We start from the raw sequence: 27,268 nt of genomic DNA, 5'->3' as shown, positions 1-27,268 counted from the left end.
ACATCTTGGGACTCCTTTCTACTACCTTTCACTATTTTTCAATTGACTTTTTTATGGGGATTGAAGACACCTGAGGAAAGACACTAGAAATAAAGTCATATTTCTATTTTGACTGTGTATTAGGTTTCTGATACTTAGTTCCATTGAGCCAGGGAATACTCTTTTTCACTTTAATTCCTCTCTCCATTGTAAAATTGTTTCTTTCTCTCCTTACAGTGAGTGGATAAAAAGAGAATTTGTGGCAACTCTTAAAAACTTGACCGCCACAGGAAGACAATTTGGAGGCATTTTGGCTGCACACAGTATAGCCACTACATTGAAATACTGGTATCATGGCTCACCGCCTGGGGAGATTGTATCTTTAGGAATATTGAGTGAAGGTAAATCTGGGTTTTTCGTGTCTTGTAAAATCTTAAAACCTATGTCTATGCCTTGTGCTCCTAATTCTGTGTCCCCACCCATCTAGCTCTTAACGTGGTCCATAAGCTGCCTGGACTTTTACAATTTCATAATAATTCATTCATTCAATTATTCATTCAGAAAGTCAACAATATTTTGCATGAATGCATTGGAAATACACATAGGAGTTAAGATGTGGCCTCTGCCTTCAGGAAACCTACGGTGGAATAAACAAGAGCCAGATACATAAACAAAATCTGTTGTTAGGTTTTCCTAGCATGAGATAAGGGGAAAGCAAGTTCTATTCTAGGCAGGAAGCAGGGGGAACCAGTACAGGCTTCATAAAGAAGGCAACACTCCAGTAAGCCTAAAGTATGAGGAGTGTTGACCTGGAAGACAAGTGTGGAAAGAACACTGGGCACAGGGAGCCATAGGAGCACAGACACAAAGGCAGGATAGAGAGGGACACTTAAGGACCCAGATCTCAGGGTACCAGGCAACACTGGGGATGTGGAAAGGTTGCTCTCCATCCACAAATACTGCATATAAACTTTTACAGCCCTAATGTTTTAATCTGCTAAAAACTATGCAGAAGACTTCTACATTTTTGTTTGTTTGCTTGACATGGAGTCTTGCTGTGACACTCAGGCTGGAGTGCAATGGCGCCATCTCAGCTCACTGCAACCCCCGCCTTCCGGGTTCAAGTGATTCTCCTGCCCCAGCCTCCTGGGTAGCTGGGACCACAGGCGCAAGCCACTATACCCAGCTAATTTTTGTATTTTTAGTAGAGACGGGGTTTCACCATGTTGGCCAGAATGGTCTCAATCTCCTGACCTTGTGATCTGCCTGCTTCGGTTTCCCAAAGTGCTGGGATCACAGGCGTGAGCCACCACACCTGGCTGACTTCTACCATTTTTACACAACAGGAAAGAGAATAGCTGCTGTTCTGTCATCTGTAAGGTCTATCTTAAGCATCTCTTCCCTTTGGGTTCTACTTTCTCCCTTAGCAAGCTTGTCCACTCCCAGAGCTGCAGACTCGGGCCTCTCTGCCTCTAGCTTCTGAAACATTGTCACCTGGATGTCATGTTGTCACTTCCATCCAACATATACCAAACTGTATGTACTGTCTTCCTTCCCAACTGGTTCCATCTCTTGTATTCTTTACGTTATAAGTAGAACCACGATCTTCCCTATTGTTTCAGTGACACCAGTGCAGGTTAAGGAAATCTCCCCAAATCCCTCATGTCAGAATGAATCTCTGTCTCTCCTCTGTATCCCCACATAGCATTTTGTTCCCCCGTCACAGGGAATATTATAGTCTGCCTATTTTTGATAGTGTGATTAGTTGCATATGTCCCCTTCATTGTGGCACTCTGAGGGCAAAGGCTTTTTCTGGGCCACCTCTTTGCCTCTTCACAGGAGAAGTATTTTATATCCAGACACTCAGTGAATCTTGTTCAACTGAAGTTAAGGTGCATGAACATTGCCATAGTGTGAATTCAGATCAGCAAATTATCTCCTTAGGGAAACAGGCATTTAAAACCTTACCTTTATTTGTAGAAAGAAAGTTTAATTAATCTCTGTAGGAATTATATTCAGAAATAAACAATGCAGTACTTGGGGGAGAGGGGTAGATGATTGTCTGTCTCTGTGAAACCATACCAAACAGGTAAACCCTCAGACCTTGTATGCCCATAAGGCTAGCTCTTCACACATTAAACAAAATACAGCATTACTTGAGGACCTGGGAAGCCCTCTAAGGAAAAGTCTTTTAGATCTCGGTTTCTTGAATGTCCTCAATGTTTTTTGTTGTTGTTGTTGCTTTTTTGTTTTTGTTTGTTTGTTTGTTTTTTGCCCTGGTGACATTTTTGTTGTTTAGAATGGCAGAAATAATTTTCTTATGTGATTGAGGCACCAGAAACGGGGACAGTTTTGTCTGAATGGTGCTCAGTTAGTAATACATACGGTCAATCTTTTTATTTAGAGCACATCCAAATATAAGTATTTCTGTATATCTTAAAGAAATTAAATGTGTTATTAAATGAAGGATGGCTTCTGCTTAAGATGTAGAAACATGTAAAGGAAATCATCCCACATGACGCAAACACACACCAAAACATATGGCAAACTGGAGGCTGCAAAGGAATAACCAAATTTCCTGCCTCCCCTCCTTTCCCTTCCCAGTTCCTCATACTCTGGCTGTGTGAGTGCCATAGCAGGCGAGAAGAGTGGAAGGCCAGATGGACAAATGACTTAGGCTCATGGGCTGCATAGGGGTCCACAGAAAAGCCATGCAGACAGACAAAAAGAATACAGACAGGGTTCAAAAGAGAAAGACTGCACTAGCCTCTGGATGAGAGAGAAATACAGATGGCAGAATTGTTAGAACTTAGATAGTTGCTTAGTCAATCCTTCTAGAGGGAGTGTTTCTGTCCTCCTTGGAGAAGAACTCCCAGAAATTTAATTCCATCATTATCATTAAAAATCCTGTATTATGTTTGTCCTTTTCTACAGTGCTTAACAGAAAAGGTGCATGTTTCTAAGTTCTGCCGTGTTGCTTTGCTTTGTGTTTGCTCTGCTTTGTGTTTGCTCACTGCAGGCCAGTTTGGTATTCCTAAAGGGATCGTCTTTTCTATGCCTGTGAAATTTGAGAATGGAACTTGGGTGGTTCTTACGGATCTCAAAGATACTGAAATAAGTGAACAAATAATGACCAGAATGACAAGTGATCTAATTCAGGTAATGTCAGAATAGATGCAAGGGGACTGACCTTGATAATGATCTTAAACTGATTCCCCTAGGCCAAGGCATATATTGGTTTTTCTATGGATTCAAATTTTTTTTAATTCCTAAAAGTAATGAGATAATAAAAGTTTGAAAAACATCAGTGAAAGAACATTACTCATTTGGTTATACAATTTCTGGTATGTTAGAAATATTTGTTCGTTATTTAAAAATGAAGAATCAAAGTGTTTTTCTATTACAGAATAGTTAAGTTGCCAGATGCAGTGGCTCATACCTGTAATACTTTGGGAGGCCAAGGTGGGTGGATCACCTGAGGTCGGGAGTTTGAGACCAGCCTGACCAACATGGAGAAACCTTGTCTCTATTAAAAATACAAAAATTAGGCGGGCATGGTGGTGCAGGCCTGTAATCCCAGCTACTTGGGAGGCTGAGGCAGGAGAATCACTTGAACCCAGAAGGCAGAGGTTGCAGTGAGCCAAGATTACACCACTGCACTCTAGCCTGGGCAACAAGAGCAAAACTTCATCTAAAAAAAAAAAAAAAAGAATAATGAAGTTAGGAATTGTGGTCATTTAATTCTGTGATTATAAAATTTTTCAACAGGAGAAACTTGTTGCACTTGGAGACAAGATACATTTTCAGCCATACCAATCAGGTAGGCTCTTAGATGTGACGTTTTATTGGACTGCTATTAAAAGAGTATTAACATAATTATTATAACTGAATCACTGTTAATATGAATAACTCCCATTTGTATTTTATCATTTCTAAACTAAATTCATGACAAAATAAACTGTTAAGTTCAATGTGTCCTTTGAAATAAAACATCTCATAAGAATGTTAAAGAAAACACAACTTAAGAACACTATGATCTTATAAATGTTGTAGGTATCATATTTATTAATTTCCTAGGACTACCATAACAAATTACCACAAATTGGATGGCTTAAAAACAACAGAAATTTACTTGTTCACAGCTCGGGAGACTAGAAGACCTGATGTGAGGTATCGGCAGGGCCACACTCTCTCCGAAGGCTCCAGAAAGAATTCTTTCTTGCTTTTTCTAGCTTTGGGTTGCAGTGCTTGCATTCTTGGCTTGTTGCTGCATCACTCCAACCTCTGCTTCTCTCTTCACATGTCTGTCTTTCCTCTGTATATGGCTATGTTTCCAAATCTCTCTCTCTCTCTTTATAAGGATACCAGTCATTGCATTCAGGACCCACCCTAAACCAGTATGATCCCATCTTAAATTGATTATGTCCGCCAAAACTCTATTTCCCATAAGATCACATTCACAGGTACCAGGCATTAGGATGTCAACATATCTTTTTTTTTTTTTTTTTTTGAGACAGAGTCTCACTCTGTTGCCCAGGCTGCAGTGGTGCCATCTCAGCTCACCACAACTCATGCCTCCCGGGTTCAAGCGATGCTCCTGTCTTAGCCTCCTGAGTAGCTGGAACTACAGGTGCACACCACCATGCCTGGCTAATTTTTGTATTTTTAGTAGAGACGGGGTTTCTCTATATTGGCCAGGCTGGTCTTGAACTCCTGACCTCATGATCCACCCACCTCGGCCCCCCAAAGTACTGGGATTACAGGCATGAGCCACCACGCCTGGCCAACTTCAACATATCTTTTTGGAAACACAATTCAACCTACAACACCAGATTTATTTTTAGATAACTTTATTAAAAGCCAACAAATTTCAATAAGCTTATATTTCTTATTGGTATTTTCTCCACTCATAAGAAATAAGGGAGGGCTGACATCTTTTCTTTGCCTTAAAGATGATCTCATCTTAGGTATGGTTATATACATCTAGAAATAAAGCAATTTATTTATGCAAAGGGCTTTAGTCAAGTGTCTTGGAGCCCAACATTCCTTCCTTCTGCTAATGTGTGTGCAGTACCAACTATAAGCTAGTGCTAGGAGCTAGAAATACAGAGGTGAATGAGATAGACCTGATCTTGCCCTCTCGGAACCTGCAGTCCATCAAGGGGCTAGCCACACATTATATAGATGACTGCAGTTGTAGTGCATTGGAGGAGTAACTGCTGGCTGCCATGCTGTCAGAGCTCATGCCTGTGGATAGAAGGGAAGGACCTGAAGCAGGAAAGTATATATCAACTTGTTTGGAAAAACTGTGGAAAAGCTTATGTGGCCAAAGCCAGAAGAGATGGAGCTGAGAGATACAGCCATGAGGAGATGTGAGAGCTACAGAAGATTTCTAGATGGAGAGAACCTGGTCATATGTGGGATTAGTTTGAAAAACATCCTGGAATAAAGCAAGACTGGTATTGGGGGATAGTGCATACAGCCAAGACCAGAGGCAGTAGAAATTTCAGAGATATTTAGGAGGTAGAATTATCAAGACTTGCTGATGAATCTGATTGGCTCTGGTGAATCCCAACTGGCAACTGGGCAGATTTACTGTTGATAAGGGGAAAATGGTAAAAGAACGAGAGAGAGAGAAAATATGAGAATGTGGGAGGTGTGTGTGTGCATGCATGCCTGTGGATGGAAGAGGAAGAAGCATGGTGCCAGAGTAGAAAAAGCATGAGTTTCATTTCTTACATTTTGATTCTGAAATACCTGTGTGATATCTAAAATGGAAATGTCACATGGAAAACTGCATACTTCTTGGAGCTCAGAAAGATCTGGACTACAGTTGCCAAATGGGGAGTTGTTGACTCATAAATAGAAATGAAGCTATCTGTATGATGGAGATTGTCTAGAGAGAAGGTAAGAGAAGAAAGCCTGGAGGAACTTAGCCTGTCATGGTTAACTGACAGAAGACCATGAGAAAGGGGTGGTCAGAGAGTCAGGATAAGCCCCTGAAATCTGATGATGTAAAAGACCTGAAGTCAGAGGGTGTTTCAAGAACGAGGACTGGTCTACACTGTCAGATGCTACTGGTGTGTTAGATAAAATGAGACCTGAAAAATACCCAATGGTTGTATGACCAAGGTCATTCGTGACTTTGATGAGACTGATTTTGTGGAATGGAGAGGGCAGAAATGAGACTAGAGTAGAAAGGAAGGACCTTAGCCTTAGGGGCCAGAGTGTCACTCTGGAGCTGGCATGCTCAGTGCTGTGGGCCAGAGGAATGTGCTATGCACCATGACAGCAGTGGGAAGGGCCCCATCAGGGCTCTGACCTGATAGAAGGGCTTTTGGGAGGAGGTAACATCGAAACCGAGTTATGAGAGGAAGGAAGGCCAACAGTTGGGGGCATGGTAGGGGTAAATGGGAGAGTTGTTCAATTCAGAGAAAGCAACGCATTCAAAGATAAAGAAGAAAGAAAGAACTTTTGAAGAACTGCCAATTTGCTTTATCTGGAAAATAGAGTTTGAGGAATGTCAGGAGGCCAGTAGGTAAGTAGAGGCCTTGTTAAAACCAGTGAAGGACTTTAGGCAGAAGAGAGACAGGAGCAGCTTCTAACTTAAAATGATCACTGTCTGCAATGGGAAGAATGAATTGGAGGGGGAGAGACAAGAAGCAGGAAGACTTGCTTAAGAAATGATGAGGACCTTAAGCAAGCAGTGACTGTGGGGATGTAGGGAAAGAGCTATATTTGCAAGAGATACAATTGACAGAACTTGACCAATCTGAGATTGAGGATAAGAGAGCGCTCAAGAGAGTCAAGAATGCCCCTGATGTTTTCAACATCTCAACACATGGTGATGGTGTTATCTGAGGCAGAACTTCCCAAACAGTGGGCCACAAATGAATTGAATGTGTAGAATTCTTGATCTCCTCAGTCCTGGGGGCAGAATCTGGGGCAGCTGGAGTCCCCAAGCTGGTTGCCTCTCCTGTCCTTGTCACTTACTATGTGCTCTGAGTCAGGAAAATGACTGGGAAGATGCAATTAATGTAATGAATACAGGAGAAGGAGCAGACTTTCAAGAGGCATCTAAGTGAAAGTTCTGGTGGATAACAGACACGTATCTCTGGAGCCCAGGAGAGAGCTCTGGGCTGGACATGGGGACACAGAGTTGTCAGCAACTGATAGTAATGAGAAGAAACTGATAACTATCATGACCTCCTGGAGGAGGACCTGAGTGGTGGGGGAGGGAAGACTTCTGCAGTTCAGGGTCTCTTGTGCCTCTTGGATTTTGTTCCATGTGCATGATATACATATCCAAAAATACAAAGAGATGGATGGATATCTGGATCGTTGGATGTTAAAGTTTAACTACTATTAGAGAGGAGAGGGTGAAGATAGAGGGGGAGTGAGCAGAAGGGTTCTCTGCTCAAGTAGAACTCAAGTGCCAGAGCACAGGGTCAGCTGCAAACTGAAAGTGTCTCTGCTGCTAAGGCCAGAGGAAGGGGAGGTGATGGATGCAGATGCAAGTCAGTGTGTGGAATGGAGGAATGCGGAACCATACAGGCAGCGGGACCAGGTTCTGAAGGCCAAAGACTCAGGGAAAGGCTGGGCTTCTAAGGAAGGACATGAAGGTCTGAAATACAGGCATGTGTGCATAACGACATTTTGGTCAATGGCAGATGGCATGATACCATAGTGGTCCTGTTGCGGGCCAAAAGAGTGAGGGTCGTGATCAACTCAGTGAAGGCTATATGAGTAAACAGCAAACTGTTCTCATAAATGCAGAATGTTAGCAAACTGACGAACTGCGTCTGCCGCCCAGAAGGAATGCTGAGGGCTATCGCACCCCAAGTGCAGTGTTTCTTGTGATTAGGCACATCTGAAGCTTGTTAGCTATAATAATGGGAACCTGTGATCAGTCAAGCAGCTGACCAACCATTAGCTCCTCCCTCCTCTTTCTACCCAATAAATACGAAGGGCTGTAGACGCTCAGGGCTGCCTTTGCTCACTAGAAGCAAGAAGCCCCCTTCTTCCCCTGACCCCTTCTTTTTCTTTAAAACAAATCCTTTTTCTTTGTCTTCATTTCTATGTTCGTCCTCCTTTGTTCAGTCTGGTAGTAACTGGGGCAAACCGTGGCATGGTCTCATAATGTAATGGAGTTGAGCAATTCCTTCTGCCTAGTGACCTCCTAATGATCCTGACGCTGTGTAGGCCTAGGCTAATAATGTATGTGTTTGTGTCTTTGTTTTTAACAAAAAAATTTGAAAAGAAAAAAGTAATTTTTAAAAATAGAAAAAAGCTTATAAAAGGACATAAAGGATCTAAAGAAAAAGGATATAAAGAAAAAATATTTTTGTATAGTTGTACAAGGTGTTTGTGTTTTAAGCAGAGTGCTAATACAAAAGAGTTGGTTTTTAAAAACATAAAAGCTTAAAAATACAGTAAGCTAAGGTTAAGTTATTATCAAAGAAAGAAAAAAAAATTTCAGTGTAGCCTAAGTGCATGGTATTTATCAGTCTGCAGTAGTCTACAATAATGTCCTAGGCCTTCACATTCACTCACCATCACTCACTGACTCACCCAGAGCGACTTCCAGTCCCACAAGCTTCATTCATGGTAAGTGCCCTATACAGTTGTACCATTTTTTAATCTTGTATGCTGTTTTCTTTTCCTATACCTTTTCTGTATTAGATATGTTTAAATACACAAATACTATTACAATTGCCTACAGTATTCAGTACAGTAACATGCAGTACAGGTTTGTAGCCTAGTTGTATAGTAGCCTATACTATCTAGGTTTGTGTAAGTACATTCTCTCATGTTCATGCAATAACAAAATTGCCTACTGATGCATTTCTCAGAATGTATCTACCATTATTAACTGACACATGACTGCAACTGTTAAGAGGAAGGGAGAGACACAAAGCAGAAAAAAATGTAATTTTTTTCAGAGTTAAGGGCTCAGTGGAAGTTAGGGACCATTAATTTGTAGTGCCTGCAATGTATGATTGTGTGATTCCTTGCAAAGATGCTCAGCTGCCTGGATGCAGGAGCAGAAACCTAGATGCATGATTGTAGTAAACCCCAAAATATTAGAGTATACTGCTACCCCCTGCTTAGAATAAATGCAGTTAGAGTAAAAGTAACCCCACAACGTATTCCAACAAAATTTTGAGTTCTTCCATGTTGACTTTATTTGGAGTAGCAAATTATTTCCAAAAAGTTTTTATTTTTCTCACATTTGTGCACGTGCTTTACTGGTGCCTAAAATAGGTGCTACGGTGACTTTGGTTATCCACATTGAACATGAGAGTGGAAAATGAGTCCAGTTCACTTAGCATTTGGGAACGAAGAAGGTGAGGCAAAGAAATCGAAGGCCATTGCAAGAAAGCAGATGAAGTGATAGACTATGGGGGTCTAGATTGGATAAGGAAGGAAGTAATAAACAGAAATAAAAGAATCCAAATGAAGGGGATATTGAAACTATTTAACAACCAGTATGGGTACAGATCCCAACCAATTGAAACAGTTGCTGCCTTTCGGAAAGGACTAACTCATCAAAATCAACTGCAGGGGACAGAGTGGGTGCCATTGGTCCAGACCATAGAGGGTTGAGTAAGGTGAAAGTACAGGAAGTTGGGGAGGAAGGACAGAGAGAGGGTGGGGTTTGGGAATTCAGAGGAGGTTCTGGCTGATGGCCAAGTCACCAGGAGTGGGCCAAACCAAAGCCCAGAGGAGGCAGGAAGGTGGAGGTGCAGGCACAGAGGGATATGTAGAAGTCCAATTGGCCACTGATTTTAACTCAAATTCTTTTATTCTCAGAATGTAGAGGCCCTCTGTGTGGCTTCCTATACTAGGCAGAATAGAGCTTCAAATTCCTTTTATGGGAGTGGGCCACAAAACAGTCATTCTAAAATTGACTCCATTGACTTGTAGTTAGTCCTAACGGTCCCATATATACTTGCATTATAGAGTTTTGTGACAGACAAAAAAAAGACTTGATTTTATGCTATGTTTTTATTAACAAAGGTCAAGGGGTGTGTGTGTGTGTGTGTGTGTGTGTGTGTGTGTGTGTGTGTATGTGTTTGATCTTAACTCTGTCACCTTTGGCTCTTGCCCCTGCAGAGAAACACTCTTCCAGATATTCCAAAATCAGAGACTCTCACAGTGTGGAGATCTCTGCTTACTAACATATCAATGAGATTATTCTTGTGTGAGGCTTGTTTAATCTCTTCAATTAATGCAATAATAAGTTTCCTGATTTTAGAAACTGAACTACGTAAAAAAGATAAAAGGATCTCCTTACCCATCACAGATGACAGCCAGAAAGAACAGGTCTCAGATGGTAGGTACACTTACACTCAATTTTTTAAACTGCCCTTTTTATTCAAGGGTTAATAGTACATTGCAAAGAAAGAAATTTGATCACCCACCAACCATAAAGTGGGACTTAAGTCATCTTATATTCAAAAAATAGGATTATATTTAAAATCTGTTTAAGTCTTTGGAGAAAATTACCAGATAGTCACTGTGCACCTTCTATCTGCTGGTCACGGTGAGAGACACTGGGGGCACAATAAGGAAGTGATGGCCCCACTCACTGGGGAAAGAAGCCATGAGAATATGAAAAGGTAAATGCCAAGACACACAGTGAATTAAATGGTTTAATAAAACAAGGGAAGACAGGTCAAAAGGAAGGAAAGTACATAATAAGTAGTCTGAAAACTCACATGAAAAGGAGAAAGCCTGTAGAGAGGAGAAAATGTAATTGTATCTTGAAATCTAGTTGGGACCTAAGATGGCTAAAGATCTAAAAATGGGCGTTTCTTCAGAAACTGAGCTAGTTCAGTCACAGAATATGAAAAATGTCTGGAGATCTTCTGTACAACAATGTGCATGTCTTCCGAATACAATGTCTTCCAGATGCATATAGGATGGATGAGACTGGAAAGGTAGGTAGGGGCCATCTGTTGTTTGGCTGAGTGGTTAGTTAGCAATATGACTGATGAATGCTGGATGATGGCACTGTTGATGAAAAGAGTCAAACTCTGTAAGATATTTTAAAAGATTTATTCCGAGCCGAATATGAGTGACCATGGCCCATGATAGTCCTCAGGAGATCCTGAGGACATATGTCCAAGGTAGTCAGGGTACAGCTCAGTTTTATATATTTTAGGAAGGCATGAGACATCAATCAAATACATTTAAGAAATACATTGGTTTCATTCAGAAAGGCGGGACAAGTCAAAGATGTAGGTGGGGCGCCTCCAGGCTATAGGTAAATTTAAATATTTTCTGGCAGACAATTGGTTGAGTTTGTCTAAAGACCTGGGATTGGTAGAAAGGAATGTTTAGGTTAAGATAAAGGATTGTGGAGATCGAGTTTTATTGTGCAGAGGAAGCTCTCAGATAGCAGACTTAGAGAGGGCAGGTTATAAATTGTTTCTTATGAGACTTTAAAGGGTGCCTGGCTCTTAGTTGATTATCTCCTGAATCTGGGGAGAAAGGAAGGAAAACAAAGGGGAGAGGAGATTCTCTATAGAATGCGGATTTTCCCGCAAGAGATTTTGCAGGGCAATTTCAAGGTCTGGCAAGGAAATATATTTTGGGGTAAAACATTTTGATTGTCTTCCTTGTCATGGCAGAGTCAGATTGGAAAGTAAGTCATGATATACAGGGTTAAATATCTGATGATAATTTATGGTTTATAGGGCATGACTCTCAGACCCCTTAGAAAGGAATTTAGGTGGCCAGGCACAGTGGCTCACGCCCATAATTCCAGCACTTCTGGGAGGCCAAGGCAGACAGATCACCTGAGGTCAGAAGTTTGAGACCAACCTGATCAACATGGAGAAATCCCGTCTCTATTAAAAATACAAAAAAATTAGCTGGGTGTGGTGGCACGTGCCTGTAATCCCAGCTACCCGGGAGGCTGAGGCAGGAGAATCACTTGAACCTGGGAAGCGGAGGTTGCAGTGAGCCGAGATCACACCATTGCACTCCAGCCTGGGCAACAAGAGCAAAACTCTGTGGCAAAAAAAAAAAAAAGAGAAAAGAAAAGAAAGGAATTTGGGCAAGATAAAAAATATCAGAGCTTAGTCCTCAGGACAAAGCACAAAATAGATGGGGTCAGGCTTAGAGAATTAATCCAGCTGTAACATGAGCCCTGTAGGGGATTATCAACAGCCCAAATCACTGTCCTGACAAGCGTGGTGAACTCAGTCCCACCTAGACAGTGTCTCTCTAGATATCTGAGTGGCAGCACTATTATTGCATTGGCCCAATTGGTGTTAAGCACCACTTAAGATCTCAGGGCACCAAGGCCCTTGTCAGAACTGAGGAAAACTGTAAGATCTGTCACGAAGGAGATGGCAGCTTTCCAGGGTGGAGGAAGAGAAGCCAAATTGTAGAGTGTGTATTCCTGAGACTACTCGCATCAGAACAGTTTAAGTTGCTAATTACAGTTTTAGGTTCTTAGACCTCTACCTGAACAAATCATAAGCTTATGCAGATTAAAGAACTTTAGTTATGATAAAAGAGAGAAAATGGGGTTGATTTAAGGTTGTTTTGCAGACCATTTGTTGAATAAGCATAGAATCAAATATAACCAATTACAGTGTTTTCCACATTTTGAGAAACATTTCCATATGCTTAGGTGGATTGTAAAAAACATACAGTGATTAATGAAATCAATTTAATCACTAGCATTTTTCTCACTGAAATAGAATGAAATTGATAAGAAAACAGTAAGGAGACCAGATTTTTTCCCCCAATGAACTAGAATAGAATAGAAAGAAAAAGGCAAGTAGAAAAAACAAGAAAAGGGTAAGTAGGACTAGATTAGTGTATTAGTCAGGGTTCCCTAGAGAGGTAGAACTAATAGGATATATAAATATATATAATATATAATTATATATTATATTTTTTATATTTTATAATATATAATTATACATTGTATATTTATAAATATATAATTTATAATTTATTATATATTATATATTTATATATTATATATATATAAAGGGGAGTTTATTAAGTAATAACTTACATGATCAAAAGGTCCCACATTAGGCTGTCTGCAAGCTTGAGGAGCAAGGAGAGCCAGACCGAGTCTCAAAACTGAAGAACTTGGAGTCCAATGTTTGAGGGCAGGAAGCATCCAGCATGGGAGAGAGATGTAGGCTACGAGGCTGGGCAGTTCTCACCTTTTCACATTTTTCTTCCTGCTTTATATTTGCTGGCAGCTGATTAGATTGTGCCCACCAGATTAAGGGTGGGTCTGTCTTCCCTAGCCCACTGACTCAAATGTTAATCTCCTTTGGCAACACCCTCACAGACCCAGGATCAATACTTCGCATCCTTCAATCCCGTCAAGTTGACACTCAGTATCAACCATCACAAATTCACCCCTTGTCAACTTAAAGCCATACACATCTCCTGAGATCATACATAATCTTCAAATAAAGACAATAATAAGGTCATAATTATGCCTAACATAATACAACTATCCTTCATACAACTGGAAACGCACTAATTTCCAACCCAAATACTGTTACATAAAGTTAACAATACTTAAAATGGTAATATGAAGTCAATAAATCTTATTTCACATGATAAAACAAAAGGAAATAAAATGAAGATATTTTCTAAGTGTATACATGCACAAACATGTTTTTAACAAAAGGAGGAAACACTCATGACATTTACAGTCCTCATTTCTGCAGCTGGTCACATGGTTGTAGCTGGTATTAATGACTATCTTCTACTACACATTCTATATTCTCTTTGCCTTCAGCAAGCACCTCAGCAGGTCGTAGTTTTTTCCCTGGTGGAGCGACCCAAGCCTTCATTCCTGAGGGGTCTGGACCATTTGTAGTCCTGCCTGGATTGGGCTATTGTAGTTTCCCACTGGCCTTAATCACAGGGCATAGTAATACTAAGATAGGCCCTAATGAATCTCCTGTATTCCATGCATACTCTTCCTTACCTCCATTATGGAATAGTAAACTGATTTCATCTTGATAGTCTGGGTCAGTCACCCCAGCTAACACTGTAACTCCTTTCTTAGCCTGTTGACTGAAAGGTAGGAGGAGTCCAAAGTGTCCAGGTGGCAATCTTAACTTCCAGTTTAATGGAATGGTTGTATCTCCTGGTGACAGTGTTCTTCCCTCTGGAACTAAGACCTCTAGGCCAGCAGAACATAATGTCGCAGGAACAGGAAGCAAAAATGTTGCTAATGGATCACTAGAGGTGACGGTGAGTGGTGCCATTTCCACTTCCACCCCTTGATTCCTAGACCTGTGATTCCTGGCTATGGGAGAAACAGTATCATATATTGGATGCTGATTCAGATCATACACGGCCTTCTGGAGAACTTTGCCCCAGCCCTGCAAAGTATTGTCACCTAGTTGGCATTGTAACTGTGACTTCAAAAGGCCATTCCACCGTTCTATCAATCCAGCTGCTTCAGGATGATGGAGAACATGGTAAGGCCAGCGAATTGCATGAGCCTGAACACACTGCCCCACTTCTTTAGCTGTAAAGTGAGTGCCTTGGTCAGAGGCAATGCTGTGTGGAATACCATGCCAGTGGATAAGGCTTTCCATTAGTCCATGGATGGTAGTCACGGCAGAAGCATTGTGTGTAGGATAGGCAAACCTATATTTGGTGTAAGCATCTATTCCAGTGAGGACAAACCTCTGCCCTTTCCATGAAGGAAGAGGTCCAGTATAATCAACCTGCCACCAGGTAGCTGGCTGATCACCCCGAGGAATGGTGCCATATCGAGGGCTCAGTGTTGGTCTCTGCTGCTGGCCAATGGGGCACTCAGCAGTGGCTGTAGCCACATCAGCCTTGGTGAGTGGAAGTCCATATTGCTGAGCCCATGCGTAACCTCCATCCCTGCCACCATGGCCGCTTTGTTCATGGGCCCATCGGGCAATGACAGAAGTGGCTGGGGAAGAAGGCTCAGTGGTGTCTACAGAACAGGTCATCCTATCCACTTGATTATCAAAATACTCCTCTGCTGAGGTCACCCGTTGGTGAGCACTCACATAGGATGCAAATATCTTCAGTTTTTGACCATTCAGAGAGGTCCATCCACATACCTCTTCCCAAATTTCTTTGTCACCAATTTTCCAGTCATGCTTTTTCCAAGTCCCTGACCATCCAGCTAAACCACTGGCTACAGCCCATCAATCAGTATATAATTGCACATCTAGCTATTTTTCCTTCCATGCAAAGGCACGTTACACTGCTCGAAGTTCTGCCCACTGGGAAGATTTCCCTTCACCGCTGTCCTTCAGGGATGTCCTGGAAAGGGGCTGTAGTGCTGCAGCTGTCCACTTTCGGGTGGTGCCTGCATCTCGTGCAGAACCATCTGTGAACCAGGCCCTAGTCTTCTCTTCCTCTGTCACCTGATCATAGGGAACTCCCCATGAGGCCATCAGTGCAGGCTGGGGAAGAGAAGGCAGGGTGGCAGGAGTGGAGACCATGGGCATTTGAGCCACTTCCTCGTGGAACATACTTATGCCTCCAGGACATACTTGAGCCCAATCACATATATACCACTTCCATTTGATGATGGAATGCTGCTGAGCATGACCCACTTTATTGCTAGATGGGTCAGAAAGCACCCAGTTCACAACAGGCAGTTCAGGTCACATGGTGACTTGATGACCCATAGTCAAATGTTCAGTTTCCACCAAAGCCCAGCAACAGGCCAAGAGCTGTCTCTCAAAGGGACAATAGTTATCTGCAGAAGATGGCAGAGCCTTGCTCCAAAATCCTAGAGGCCTCTACTGTGATTCACCTATGGGGGCCTGCCAAAGGCTCCAGACAGCATCCCTATCTATCACTGACATCTCAAGCACCATTGGATCTGCTGGGTCATATGGCCCAAGTGGCAGAGCAGCTTGCATAGCAGCCTGGATCTGTTGCAGAGCCGTCTCCTGTTCTGGACCCCACTCAAAACTGGCAGCCAGCCTTTCAGGTCACTCAATAAATGAGTGGAAGTAACACACCCAAATGAGGAATGTGTTGCCTCCAAAATCCAAATAGGACCACTAGGCATTATGCCTCTTTCTTGTTTGTAGGAGGGGCCAAATGCAGCAACTTATCCTTCACCTTAGAAGGAGTATCTCCATAGACCCCACACCACTGGACCCCTAGAAATTTTACTGAAGTAGAAGGTCCCTGAATTTTAGTCAAATTTATTTCTTATCTTCCGGCATGTAAATGTCTCACCAATAAGTCCAGTGTGTTTGCTACTTCTTGCTCAATGGATCTAGTCAGCATAATGTCATCAGTGTAATGAACCAGTGCGATATCTTGTGGAAGTGAAAAGTGATCAAGGTCGCTCCGAATAAGATTATGACACAAAGCCTGGGAGTTGATATACCCCTGAGGTAGGACAGTAAAGGTATATTGCTGGCCTTGTCAACTGAAGGCAAATTGCTTCTGGTGGGCCTTATGGACAGGAATGGAGAAAAAGGCATTTTTTGAGTCAATGGCTGCATACCAGATACCAGGAGATGTGTTAATTTGCTCAAGCAATGAGCATCTGGTACAGGCAGCTGCAACTGGAGTTACCACTTAGTTAAGCTTACGATAATCTACCGTCATTCTCCAAGATCCATCTGTCTTCTGCACAGGCCAAATGGTAGAGTTGAACGCGGATGTGGTGGGAATGACCACCCCTGCATCTTTCAAGTCCTTGATAGTGGCACTAATCTCTGCGATCCCTCTAGAGATATGTTATTGTTTTTGATATACTATTTTTCTAGGTAGAGGCAGCCCTGATGGCTTCCATTTGGCCTTTTCCATCATAATAGCCCTCACCCTACCAGTCAGGGAGCCAATGTGGGGTTTCTGCCAGCTGCTAAGTATGTCTATGCCAATTATGCATTCCGGCACTGGGGAAATGACCACAGGATGAGTCCAGGGACCCACTGGACCCTCTGTAAGTCAGACCTGAGCTGAAATTCCATGAATTACCTGACCTCCATAAGCCCCTACTTTAACTGGAAGACCACAATTATGTTTTGGATCCCCTGGAATCAATGTCAGCTCAGAGCCAGTGTCCAGTAGTCCTTGAAATGTCTGATTATGTCCCTTTCCCTATTGCACAGTTACTCTGGTAAATGGTCAGAGGTCTCTTTGGGGAAAGATGGGAGAAAGATTCACTGCATAAATTGTCAGTAATATAGTGGGGTCCTCCCTCAAGGGGGCTCGGTCTCCCCTTCATTCAAAGGGTTCAGGGTCTGTAAACTGGCTCAAATCTGGAAATTGATTGAGGGGCCATGATTCTCTGTTTTATAATTCAAATGAGTCTTTTATCTATTCAGCCTAGAAGTTTTCTCCATATATAAATTAAGTAGGAATGCAGTAGGCTTCCTGTCAATTTCACTTCTAGGAACACCATGATTAATTAGCCAATGCCAGAGCTCTACACAAGTCAGACTATTCTGATTGCTGCTTTGTCTCTGCTGTCCATTATGGCAGTTATACCCACCTTAGCTTTTTTTTTTTTTTTCTTTTGAGATGGAGTCTGGCTCTGTTGCCCAGGCTGGAATGCAGTGGCATGATTTCAGCTCACTGCAAGCTCCGCCTCCCAGGTTCACGCCATTCTCCTGCCTCAGCCTACCAAGTAGCTGGGACTACAGGTGCCTGCCACCATGCCCAGCTAATGTTTTGTGTTTTTAGTAGAGACAGGGTTTCACCATGTTAGCCAGGCTGGTCACAATCTCCTGACCTTGTGATCCACCCACCTCGGACTCCCAAAGTGCTGGGATTACAGGTGTGAGCCACCGCGCCCGGCCCCACCTTGCCTTTGACGGTTAGTTAAGTGCCACAACTTGGCCCCTGCCACCTTGGGATCCAGTTATTCCCAATGTATTTAAGTTTTGTAGTTGAGTGACTATGGTTCCCACTGTTAGATCTGACATACAGAGTAGAGCAATTACGGGGCTCTTCAAAGATGCAGGTGCTACCCTCACAAATCTATTTCACAAGGCATTGGTCAAGGGTATATCTTCTCTACCCTCCCAGCTGGGATGAGTAGGTCTAAAGTGACTAATCCACTCCACCATGCCAATCTCCCTAAGCCTTTGGATCCCTTCCATTAAACCAAGGGAGATCAGGCATTTCCATCTCACTCACAGTGGGCCATCTTTTAATCCATATTTCAGCTAACCAAGCAAATAAACTACTAGAACCTTTTTTAACTTCCTGAGCTGCAACATTAAATGCGGAGTCCCTACTTAGTGGTCCCAAGTCAATAAATTCAGCCTGATCCAACTCTATGTTCCTTCCACTATTATCCCATACCCTTAATATCCATTCCCATGCCTGTTCTCCAGATTTCTGTTTATATAAATTAGAGACATCAACTGGGTGCAGTGGCTCACGCCTGTAATCCCAGCACTTTGGGAGGCCGAGGCAGGCGGATCACAAGGTCAGGAGATCGAGACCATCCTGGCTAACATGGTGAAACCCTGTCCCTACTAAAAATACAAAAAAAAAAAAAAATTAACTGGGCTTGGTGGCAGGCACCTGTAGTCCCAGCTACTCAGGAGGCTGAGACAGGAGAATGGCGTGAACCCAGAAGGCAGAGCTTGCTGTACTCCAGCCTGGGTGACCGAGCAAGACTCTGTCTCAGAAAAAAAAAAAAAAAATTAGAGACATCAAGCAGCTCTTTTTGAGTGTAGCACACTTCTTCATGGGTCATACTCTCAATCTCACCTCTAGAGGCCCACTGAGACTTTAGTTATAGGTCTAGAAACAAACAAGGGTGTTAGGGGTGGCTCCTGAAGAGAATCAACATTATCTTGCCTGGCAACTGCCTCAGGGGAGGCCATCACTCTTGCCTCAGAAAGCACACAGGGTTTATCTCCTCAGACAAAGGTGGAAAGACTGATGACAGCATGGGTCGGGGAGGGGATGTTGCCGCTACTGGTATGGGGAAGCTGTTCCTTCTGGCAAAAAAGTTCATCAGAGTTTACAAACTCAGTATCCCCAGCTTCATCAGGGTTCTCCCACATGTCTCCTTCCCAAGTTGCAGGGTCCCATTCTTTTCCAATTAATGCCCTCACTTTAACAGGAGACAATTGGCAAGGCTGTGCATGCACCTTTCACTGCACCTTTCAGCCACTCACATGATAAGAGCTTGTGTCTGTTTTTCCACAATTTCAGCTATTTCTCTACAGGAGATAAGACTCACTTAGGGCAATCTTTGCAGATTTGAGGCTCAGTATCTGCTTCTGTAGCCAGGAGACAGAATCTCTGAGTTCATCATTTTCTTTCATCACTTTGTCTACTGAACTTAGGAGCAACTAACCAGCTTCATTATGTTCCCTTGTTCACCACATATGGTCAAAGGTATTATGTATAGAGTCATTAAACTCCCTGCCTCTCATGAGCAGTGAATCAGGAGTGTCAAATGCATTTATTTTGTGTAACTCATTAAACAGTTCATGCCAAGGACTATCAGTGTTCTCCATACTATTAGAAGTAGAGTCCTTAGCATTTGGGGGTCTAATCATACTAACCAGCCAACTCCAGAAACCCAAAAACCAACAAAAGAACTCCATCCTTAATATTCTGTTTCTCTAGAACCACTCCTGGTACCAAAATCTATATAGTCAAGGTTCCCTAGAGGGACAGAACTAATAGGATACATATGTATAAATAAAGGGGACTTTGTTAAGTATTAACTTACATGATCACAAGGTCCCACAATAGGCTGTCTGCAAGCTTGAGGAGCAAGGAGAGCCAGTCCACATCTCAAAACTGAAAAACTTGGAGTCCAATGTTTGAGGGCAGGAAGCATCCAGCATGGGAGAAAAATGAAGGCTGGGAGGCTGGGCAGTTTTCACCTTTTCACATTTTTCTTCCTGCTTTATATTTGCTGACAGGTGATTAGATTGTGCCCACCAGATTAAGGGTGGGTCTGTCTTCCCCAGCCCACTGACTCAAATGTTAATCTCCTTTGGCAACACCCTCACAGACACACCTGGGATCAATACTTTGCATCCTTCAATCCAATCAAGTTGGCACTCAGTATTAACCATCACAATTAGAAAAGGATAAGTATTATTTCATGTAATTTTGTTTCATTAATATGTACACAAATGTGCACACTGGACTATAATGTAAAATATGTCTTTTATTGTGGGTCATAGTCACTGAAGTTTGAAAAACATTGACTTAGAACATCTCATGACCTAGTCAGGTTGTTGGTTATATTCTAAATCCAGCATGTTTAATTTAATTTTGATTTCAGAACATAAAGATCTAGTCCCTCATGAAGAAAAAAATCCAGTTATGTCAGACGGTAAGTCAGTGGGGTTATAAACAGTGTCTATATTGCTAATAATCATGACTCATATTGTCCAGTTGTTAGGGAATAATGTTATGGCCTAGCAACCAAAGCAAGTCTTAAATAACTTCATATGCTTCACAGACACTTTGAAACGGGCACAAAAATGTCAACTTTTTTTTTTAATCACTCAAACTGCTTCCTTGTCATATTCACCTCAAACTCTCCCAAAATACTCTAACTTCAGCTCCAGTCCCTTGTGTCTGTTGCTTCTCAGCTTTCCCTTTTCTTCTCAATTCTTTATTATGAAGCCCAAAATAACCAATATGGCAAGACAGCATCTTTCTCAGAAGACAGGTGAGAGGAAGAGACTGAGAAGGCCAAGTTAGAATTCTCCTTAACAGGGAAAATCTGGGAATTTTTATCTCATTATGTGTATATATATATCTCATCATATATATATAATTTATAATGTATTACATAAATACACACACATATATATGCTGTTGACCCATGAACAGCATGAGTTTGAACTGTGCAGGTCCACTTATTACGCAGATTTTCTTCCACCTCTGCCATCCCTAAGACAGCAAGACCAACGCCTCCTCTTTCCTCCTACTCCTCCCCAGCCTTGTCAACATAAAGAAAATGAGGATAAAGAACCTTATCATGATCTATTTCCACTTAATGAATAGTAAATATATTTTCTCTTCCTTATGATTTTCTTAATAACATTTTCTTTTCTCTAGCTTTTATTGTTAGAATGCAGTATATGATACATACAACATACAAAATATATGTTAATCAACTGTTTTGTTATCGGCAAGACTTCTGGTCAACAGTGGGCTATTAGTTAAGTTTTGGGGGGAGTCAAAAGTTGTATGTAGATAATTGATGACACAGAGGAATGGTGTCCTTAATCTCCAGATTGTTCAAGGGTCAAGTGTATACATATAATGTGAGTGCTTGCACATATTTATGTAGAGGACTGTATTTTTTCTAAAGCTGCCTATACAAACCATATATCCAAAAAATAATAATTTAGTCTGTTTCCATTTTTACAACTTCACCTGAAACTGTCTATTTAGAAGGAAGCTAGCAATCATTGAGAAGTTGCCTAGTGGTTTATGGGGGCCAGGGAAGGAGGCTTCATAGGGATATTGGCAGAAAGATGCTGTCCTGAGCAGTTGACTGAACATCTGCTTGTTCATATTGTCCACTCAGAACATGGATAAGTCATCATCATGGTTGAGACTTTATATAACAGTGGTCTGGCATCTTGTAACTCCTAGAAGAGCAATGCATTCAGAGAAACTTCAGAGTGGAAGGAACAAGATAGAAGAAAATGAAAATAACTGCAAAAATTATTGCGCTTTACATAGTAAAAACTATTCTTTTAACTCTATTTGCAGCAGCATATTTTCTAAATCAGATTCCTCAAACCACCTTTGAAAAGCCACAGAGTCTTGAGTTCCTAAATGGTAGGTGGTAGACAAAACATTAACTAATATTTTCTTGTTCTACAAGTGGAACTGGGTAGTAGAGGATCAAGTTTCCTTGCAATACTATTCTTGTCAAACCCTCCCCACTTCCCACATTCCCCAGGGACCCAGCCTTGGTTGCTTACTCTCCTGGATCCTAGCTTCCCACTTTTTTTTTTTTTTTTTTTTTAAAGACAGGGTCTGCTCTGTTGCCCAGGCTGAAGTGCAGTGGTACAGTCACAGCTCACTGCAACCTCAGCCTCCTAGACTTGTGATCCTCTCAACTCAGCCCCTCAGGTAATTGGGACCACAGGCATGCACCACCACACCCAACTAATTTTTAAATTTTTTTTTTTTTGTAGATCTAGGGTATCACAGTGTTGCCCAGGCTGGTCTCAAACTCCTGGACCCAAGTGACCATCCACTTTGGCCTTCTAAAGTGCTAGAATTACAGGCATGAGCCACCTGCCTGGCCTGCTTCCCACTTTTGCAACCAAACCTTTGAGAACCTAATCCTTCCCTCAAGATGAATCAGTAAGGAAATTGACACAAGGAATCTGCATGTCCAGAGTTCCCAAGTATATATACTTGGAGTATATATACTTGGTTATATATATACTTGGTTATATATATACAAGTATATATACTTGGTTAACTGAGTTGAAAACAAAGCTGATGTAGGTTTCTTTGTGGTTGACCAGTCAGGATATTCACCCAAGCCCCCACCCTTTTATTTAAATGTCCAATAAAATGAACAAAATCTCATGCACCTTTCATTCTGAAATGTATGGTATGATGGACTTAAGAATGGGGCTAATCGGGAGAATTAGAATTGGTGCATAAAGGAGCAGCAAAGCCAAGAGAAGAAATGGAGCTGACAACATAGCTGCATACACGATTTGGAATGAAAAGCAAGGTGCCAGGAGAGAGCACATAAAATAGCTTGTGGCCAGGGAAGAGGCCACAGTTAGTTTTGCTATATGAAAATGCCTAGCTATGATCTCGTGGCTTTACTTCCCCATAGAATCACTCTCACACATGCACTTTCTCAGCTACTGAATCATGAATACAGGAATCCAGCAAACAAAAAAGCTAATAAAAACATATGCTACTAACATGTTTTGGAAATAGTTATATATTTTCATTTCTTTTCCTTTTATAGGCTTTGAAGGCAAAACTGTGGAATCCTAACAGATCAAATTGGATGAAATACATAATTACTTGGTAGCATAATAAATATAGAAAGAATTTACATAAATGTCTATATTGAAGGAAGAATAATTTGAAAGATTTATGTCAGTCTTAGATAATACCATGCAAGGCAATTAAATCACTGTGACAACATAAAAGTCAGAGTTCAGTTATTTTGCGTTACTTGTATCCACTCATGTTTGTTTAATAATAATTGCATTTTCTCAGAAATATTTTGGTGTCAAATGCTATCTTTTATACTACATTAAAATAGAGTTGTCAGTCATTGCATCTGCCCATACATCTTCTGAGAGAACCTGCTTCCTTCCACCAGCCATACCTAAGACCTGCACCTAAGTGACCATGTTTGCTCAAATGTCCTCACCACCTTGGTCTCAACTAATTAAGCCAAACAGATGTACCTCACTCAAGGATAACCAATCATATTTTCTCTCTCTCTCAAAAAAAAAAAATTGAACTGAGACCAATGAGTAAGTTGGTGACTGGGTCAGGTTGATGGCAGTGAACTATGTGCCTGTGAGCTCTTCAGAGCTAGTTGGGTTCACCACCTTCATAAGACCTGCCTCTGTACCATTTTTCCCTGGATGTGCTTTGTTTAAGTGTCTGTATAATAAATCACACTTTTTTAAAGCTCAGATTGAATAGGTTTCTGCTCCTTGACAACAGATATGGCCTGAATAAAATGAATTTTGAAAGAAAAGCATAATATTTTTACTATATAATTGCATGGTTTAAGTAAAAATTACAGTCTTTTATTAAAGCAGTAATAGCCAAACCAGTATGTTCAGATATTTTCCAGCTAATAAGACCCTTTACAAATGCCAATTAGGAACTTTTGAAAGCCCAGGAGTCATGTGAAAAGCTGCTGATATCTGTGCTTTCTCTGTATGCTTAATAACTCTTAAGATATGAATCATATTATGAAAATTCAGGGAAATTGCAGATGCATCTTCTGCATTGCTTCTGCACCATTATAATGCAATGGGTAGTTTCAAACCCATTACTGACTTTTGCTTGTTTCCAAAGTCAGCACTTCATGTGATGTTATTGTGAAGAAAGCTTAATATCTGTGTTAAGGACATTGATTTTGTGCCCTAATCCTACCAATACCATTGCCTGACTTTGTGGGGTCCTCAACCCAAGGAATGTGACCACAGAGAACAATACCTGGATGGAAAATCAAATGGCGCTTCTCACAGAGCTGAGCACATGGCGATTTTGCCCCTCAACATGCAGGGCTTCTTATGAGAAAACTAAGCAAGATTGGAAACCGTGATTCAGACCAAGAAGCGTAAGCTAAACTTCCTGCTCCATATCCCTTGAATCAGTCATGTGACTCACTTGTTACCCATAACCAGATAGAAAGGCTGGAACAAAGAACACAACCACGAATACATCATCTTTCAATATAGTGGCCTGCCTCTTAGTGATTTTCTTCCCATGAGTGCCAAGTTGTGAACAATGAGATAATGAGCTGCTTCTCCAATTGGTGGACATCTAGGAGAGGGCTAGAGGAGATCTAGACAGAGTTCTGTCCCTTTTTGGGACATACTCATCCCCATCCCCAGAAGTCTGTACTTCCAGCATGAATATGAACTGCCATATGTTTGGACCACCATAGGATGACAAGAATGCTCTAGAATAGACTCCTATAGGAGAGTAGAATGGATTGATTTTAATCACCATATCTACTACCACACATTTGTCCCAAATTAATATATGGAATTATACTGGGAGGAAAGTGTTAAGTGTTTGCTATTTATTTAGAAATAATAATGATGCCACTTCAAAAATATTTTTCAGGGTGATCTGGTTTGACTCTGTGTCTCCACCCAAATTTCATCTTGTAGCTCCCATAATTCCCATGTGTTGTGGGAGGGATCCGGTGGGAGATAATGGAATCATGGGGGCGGGTCTTTCATGCTGTTCTCATGATAGTGAATAAGTCTCACAAGATCTGATGGCTTTAAAAATGAGAGTTTGCCTGCACAACCTCTTTCTTTGCCTGCCGCCATCCACATAAGATGTGACTTGTTCCTCCTTGCTGTCCACTATGATTGAGAGGCCTCCCCACCCTGTGGAACTGTGAGTTCAATTAAACCTCTTTCTTTTGTAAATTGCCCAGCCTCGGGTATGTCTTTATCAGGAACATGAAAATGGACTAATACATGGGGCACAGGGAGTTGTTTTTGTTTTTTTTGTGTGTGTTTTTTTTTTGACTGATGCACTAGTTCTCATGGTAGCCTGTTATATATAATAGACCAACTTGGGAAATCTCAAGTCTGATTTTCCCGTTAAAAGTAACTTTAATGTGAGGTTATTGTAAGTAGTTTCTCTATGTTGTTAAAGCTATCATGGTAAAGCCATGAGGGAGGAATATTCTGTAGAAAAATTAGAGTATTGTTTGGAGAAAGGCATTATGTGTATAAAGTAATTAATTGGTCACTGAAATATGAGTTAAGCATCTGTAAATCTTTGTAGCTATAGCAAGCACTATTAGTTGCCCTCCTTACAGCCCGGCTTCATTCTTGTGACCAACAGAAGTCTGATTTTGTTGGGATGGCTGATGGGCCCAATAAATGGTGAGATCTAATTTAGTCCCATTTGCCAGTGATTGGTCTAGGGGTAGGCATATGGCCCAGTTTTGGACACTGATAGATAAGTGTTCTGGAGGCCTGCATGAGAGAGAGAGAATAAATGGTATGCAAGGAGAAAGCACTTTGGCTCCCACCTACTTCCTTCCTGCTTAAATGCTGTCCTACTGAGATATAATGCTCACAGCTTCAGCAACCATTTTGTAGCCATGAGAAGAGACATCACCAGCATAGGAGGGTAGCAGTAAAGAAAGACAGAAAAAGCCTGGCGCCTAATCCTGAGGCCTTGATGACTTCAAAGAGCCTCTGAACCAACCCTGGATCAACTCCAGAACTTCTGTCTAACAAACAATAAATAACACTAGGTTTTAAGTCCATGTTAATGATGGGTTCTATTACTTATAGACAATGGCTGCATACTTACATATGTGGCTATATATGCTTATAGCTAACAGCTATTTAACTTAATAGAGAAATACCTTTCAACTATTCGTTTTAAGTGAAATAATAAGGAATATATTTAGATCATTTGTTTTTTAGAGACAAATTCTCGCTCTGCACCCAGCCTGGAGTGAAGCGTCACAACTGTGGCTCAGTGCAACCTAGAATTCCTGGGCTCAAGCCACCTTCCCACCTCAGCCTCTCAAGTATCTGGGACTACAGGAACATGCCACCACACCTAGCTAATTTATTTTTGTAGATGGGGTCTGGCTATGTTACCCAGGCTGGTCTTGAACTCCTGGACTCAAGTGATCCTCCCGCTTCAGCCTCCTGAGTAGCTGGGACTGCAAGCATGAACAACCACACTCAGCCCCTAGACAAACTGACTTTTCTGACTCAGCCAGGCTTAAAATCTATACTGACTGTTATATTTGTTCTATCTTCCCCAATTCCAGTCAGTAAATGCCATCAACTTACTTCAATTCTAGACCATGATTTTTGACATTAGCATGAATCAGAATCACTTGTTAAAACAGATTGCTGGGGGCCGGGCATGGTGGCTCACACCTGTAATCCCAGCTACTTGGGAGGCCAAGGTGGGCAGATCACTTGAAGTCAGGAGTTCGACACCAGCCTGGCCAACATGGTGAAATCTCATCTCCACTAAAAATACAAAAATTAGCCAGGCATGGTGGCACCTGCCTGTGGTCCCAGCTACTCCAGAGGCTGAGGCCAGATAATCACTTGAACCCAGGAAGGGGAAGCAGAGGCTGCAGTGAGCCAAGATCGTGCCACTGCACTCTAGCTGGGGTGACAGAGCAAGACGCTCTCAAAAAAAAAAACAAAAAAACCAAAAAAAAACCAACAAACAAAAAAGATTGCTGGGGACCATCTCCAGACTTTGTGACTCAGTAAGTCTTAGTTCTAACAAGTTCTCAGGTGAGGCTGATGCTACTGATCTAGGGACCATACTTTGACAACTACTGCCCTACACTATGTCTTCAAACTTCATCTCACTGAAGCCTCGATAGATCTTACACAGTGAGGTGGCCTTTCCTCTCTTGGCCAAACCATTACTTATTTCTTTTTATTTCAGGGAGATGAACATTATGAGACTCCAAGAGACAGAAATAGGATAAAGAGCTATTCCTCCATCTACACCCTACCAGATGCAACTGGGAAATAATGTGTAACTTCCATTTGCTCCTTTGCTGGCCTTAAAACTAACATCTTTAACTCTAAAACAGTCCTGG

General features: G+C 41.6%; 1 protein-coding gene across 31 annotated transcripts in view; it reads left to right on the top strand.

Annotated features, from left to right (window-relative positions):
- The window catches only part of LOC105468018 (malate dehydrogenase 1B), a 39,928-nt gene extending 16,152 nt beyond the window's left edge, over positions 1-23,776 (top strand). For 5 of the 31 annotated variants that reach the window (XM_071073294.1, XM_071073290.1, XM_071073295.1 and 2 more), the window contains 8 exons: positions 217-380; positions 2,999-3,138; positions 3,748-3,799; positions 10,238-10,315; positions 20,252-20,302; positions 21,700-21,768; positions 21,963-22,065; positions 22,931-23,761. In XM_071073294.1, coding sequence (XP_070929395.1) covers positions 217-380; positions 2,999-3,138; positions 3,748-3,799; positions 10,238-10,315; positions 20,252-20,302; positions 21,700-21,768; positions 21,963-22,065; positions 22,931-22,937 — 664 coding nt within the window. In that variant the 3' untranslated portion in view covers positions 22,938-23,761. Of the gene's footprint in view, positions 1-216; positions 381-2,998; positions 3,139-3,747; positions 3,800-10,237; positions 10,316-14,266; positions 17,556-20,251; positions 20,303-21,699; positions 21,769-21,962; positions 22,066-22,130; positions 22,348-22,930 lie in introns of those variants that run through there. The other 26 variants (XM_011717907.3, XM_024788586.2, XM_011717905.3 and 23 more) reach the window with 24 other exon arrangements.
- The last annotated feature ends 3,492 nt before the right edge of the window (positions 23,777-27,268 follow it).

This window comes from Macaca nemestrina, chromosome 11 (assembly GCF_043159975.1).
Source record: "Macaca nemestrina isolate mMacNem1 chromosome 11, mMacNem.hap1, whole genome shotgun sequence".
NCBI classification, from domain to species: Eukaryota; Metazoa; Chordata; class Mammalia; order Primates; family Cercopithecidae; genus Macaca; species Macaca nemestrina.
This window is presented reverse-complemented; position numbering and strand designations above follow the sequence as displayed.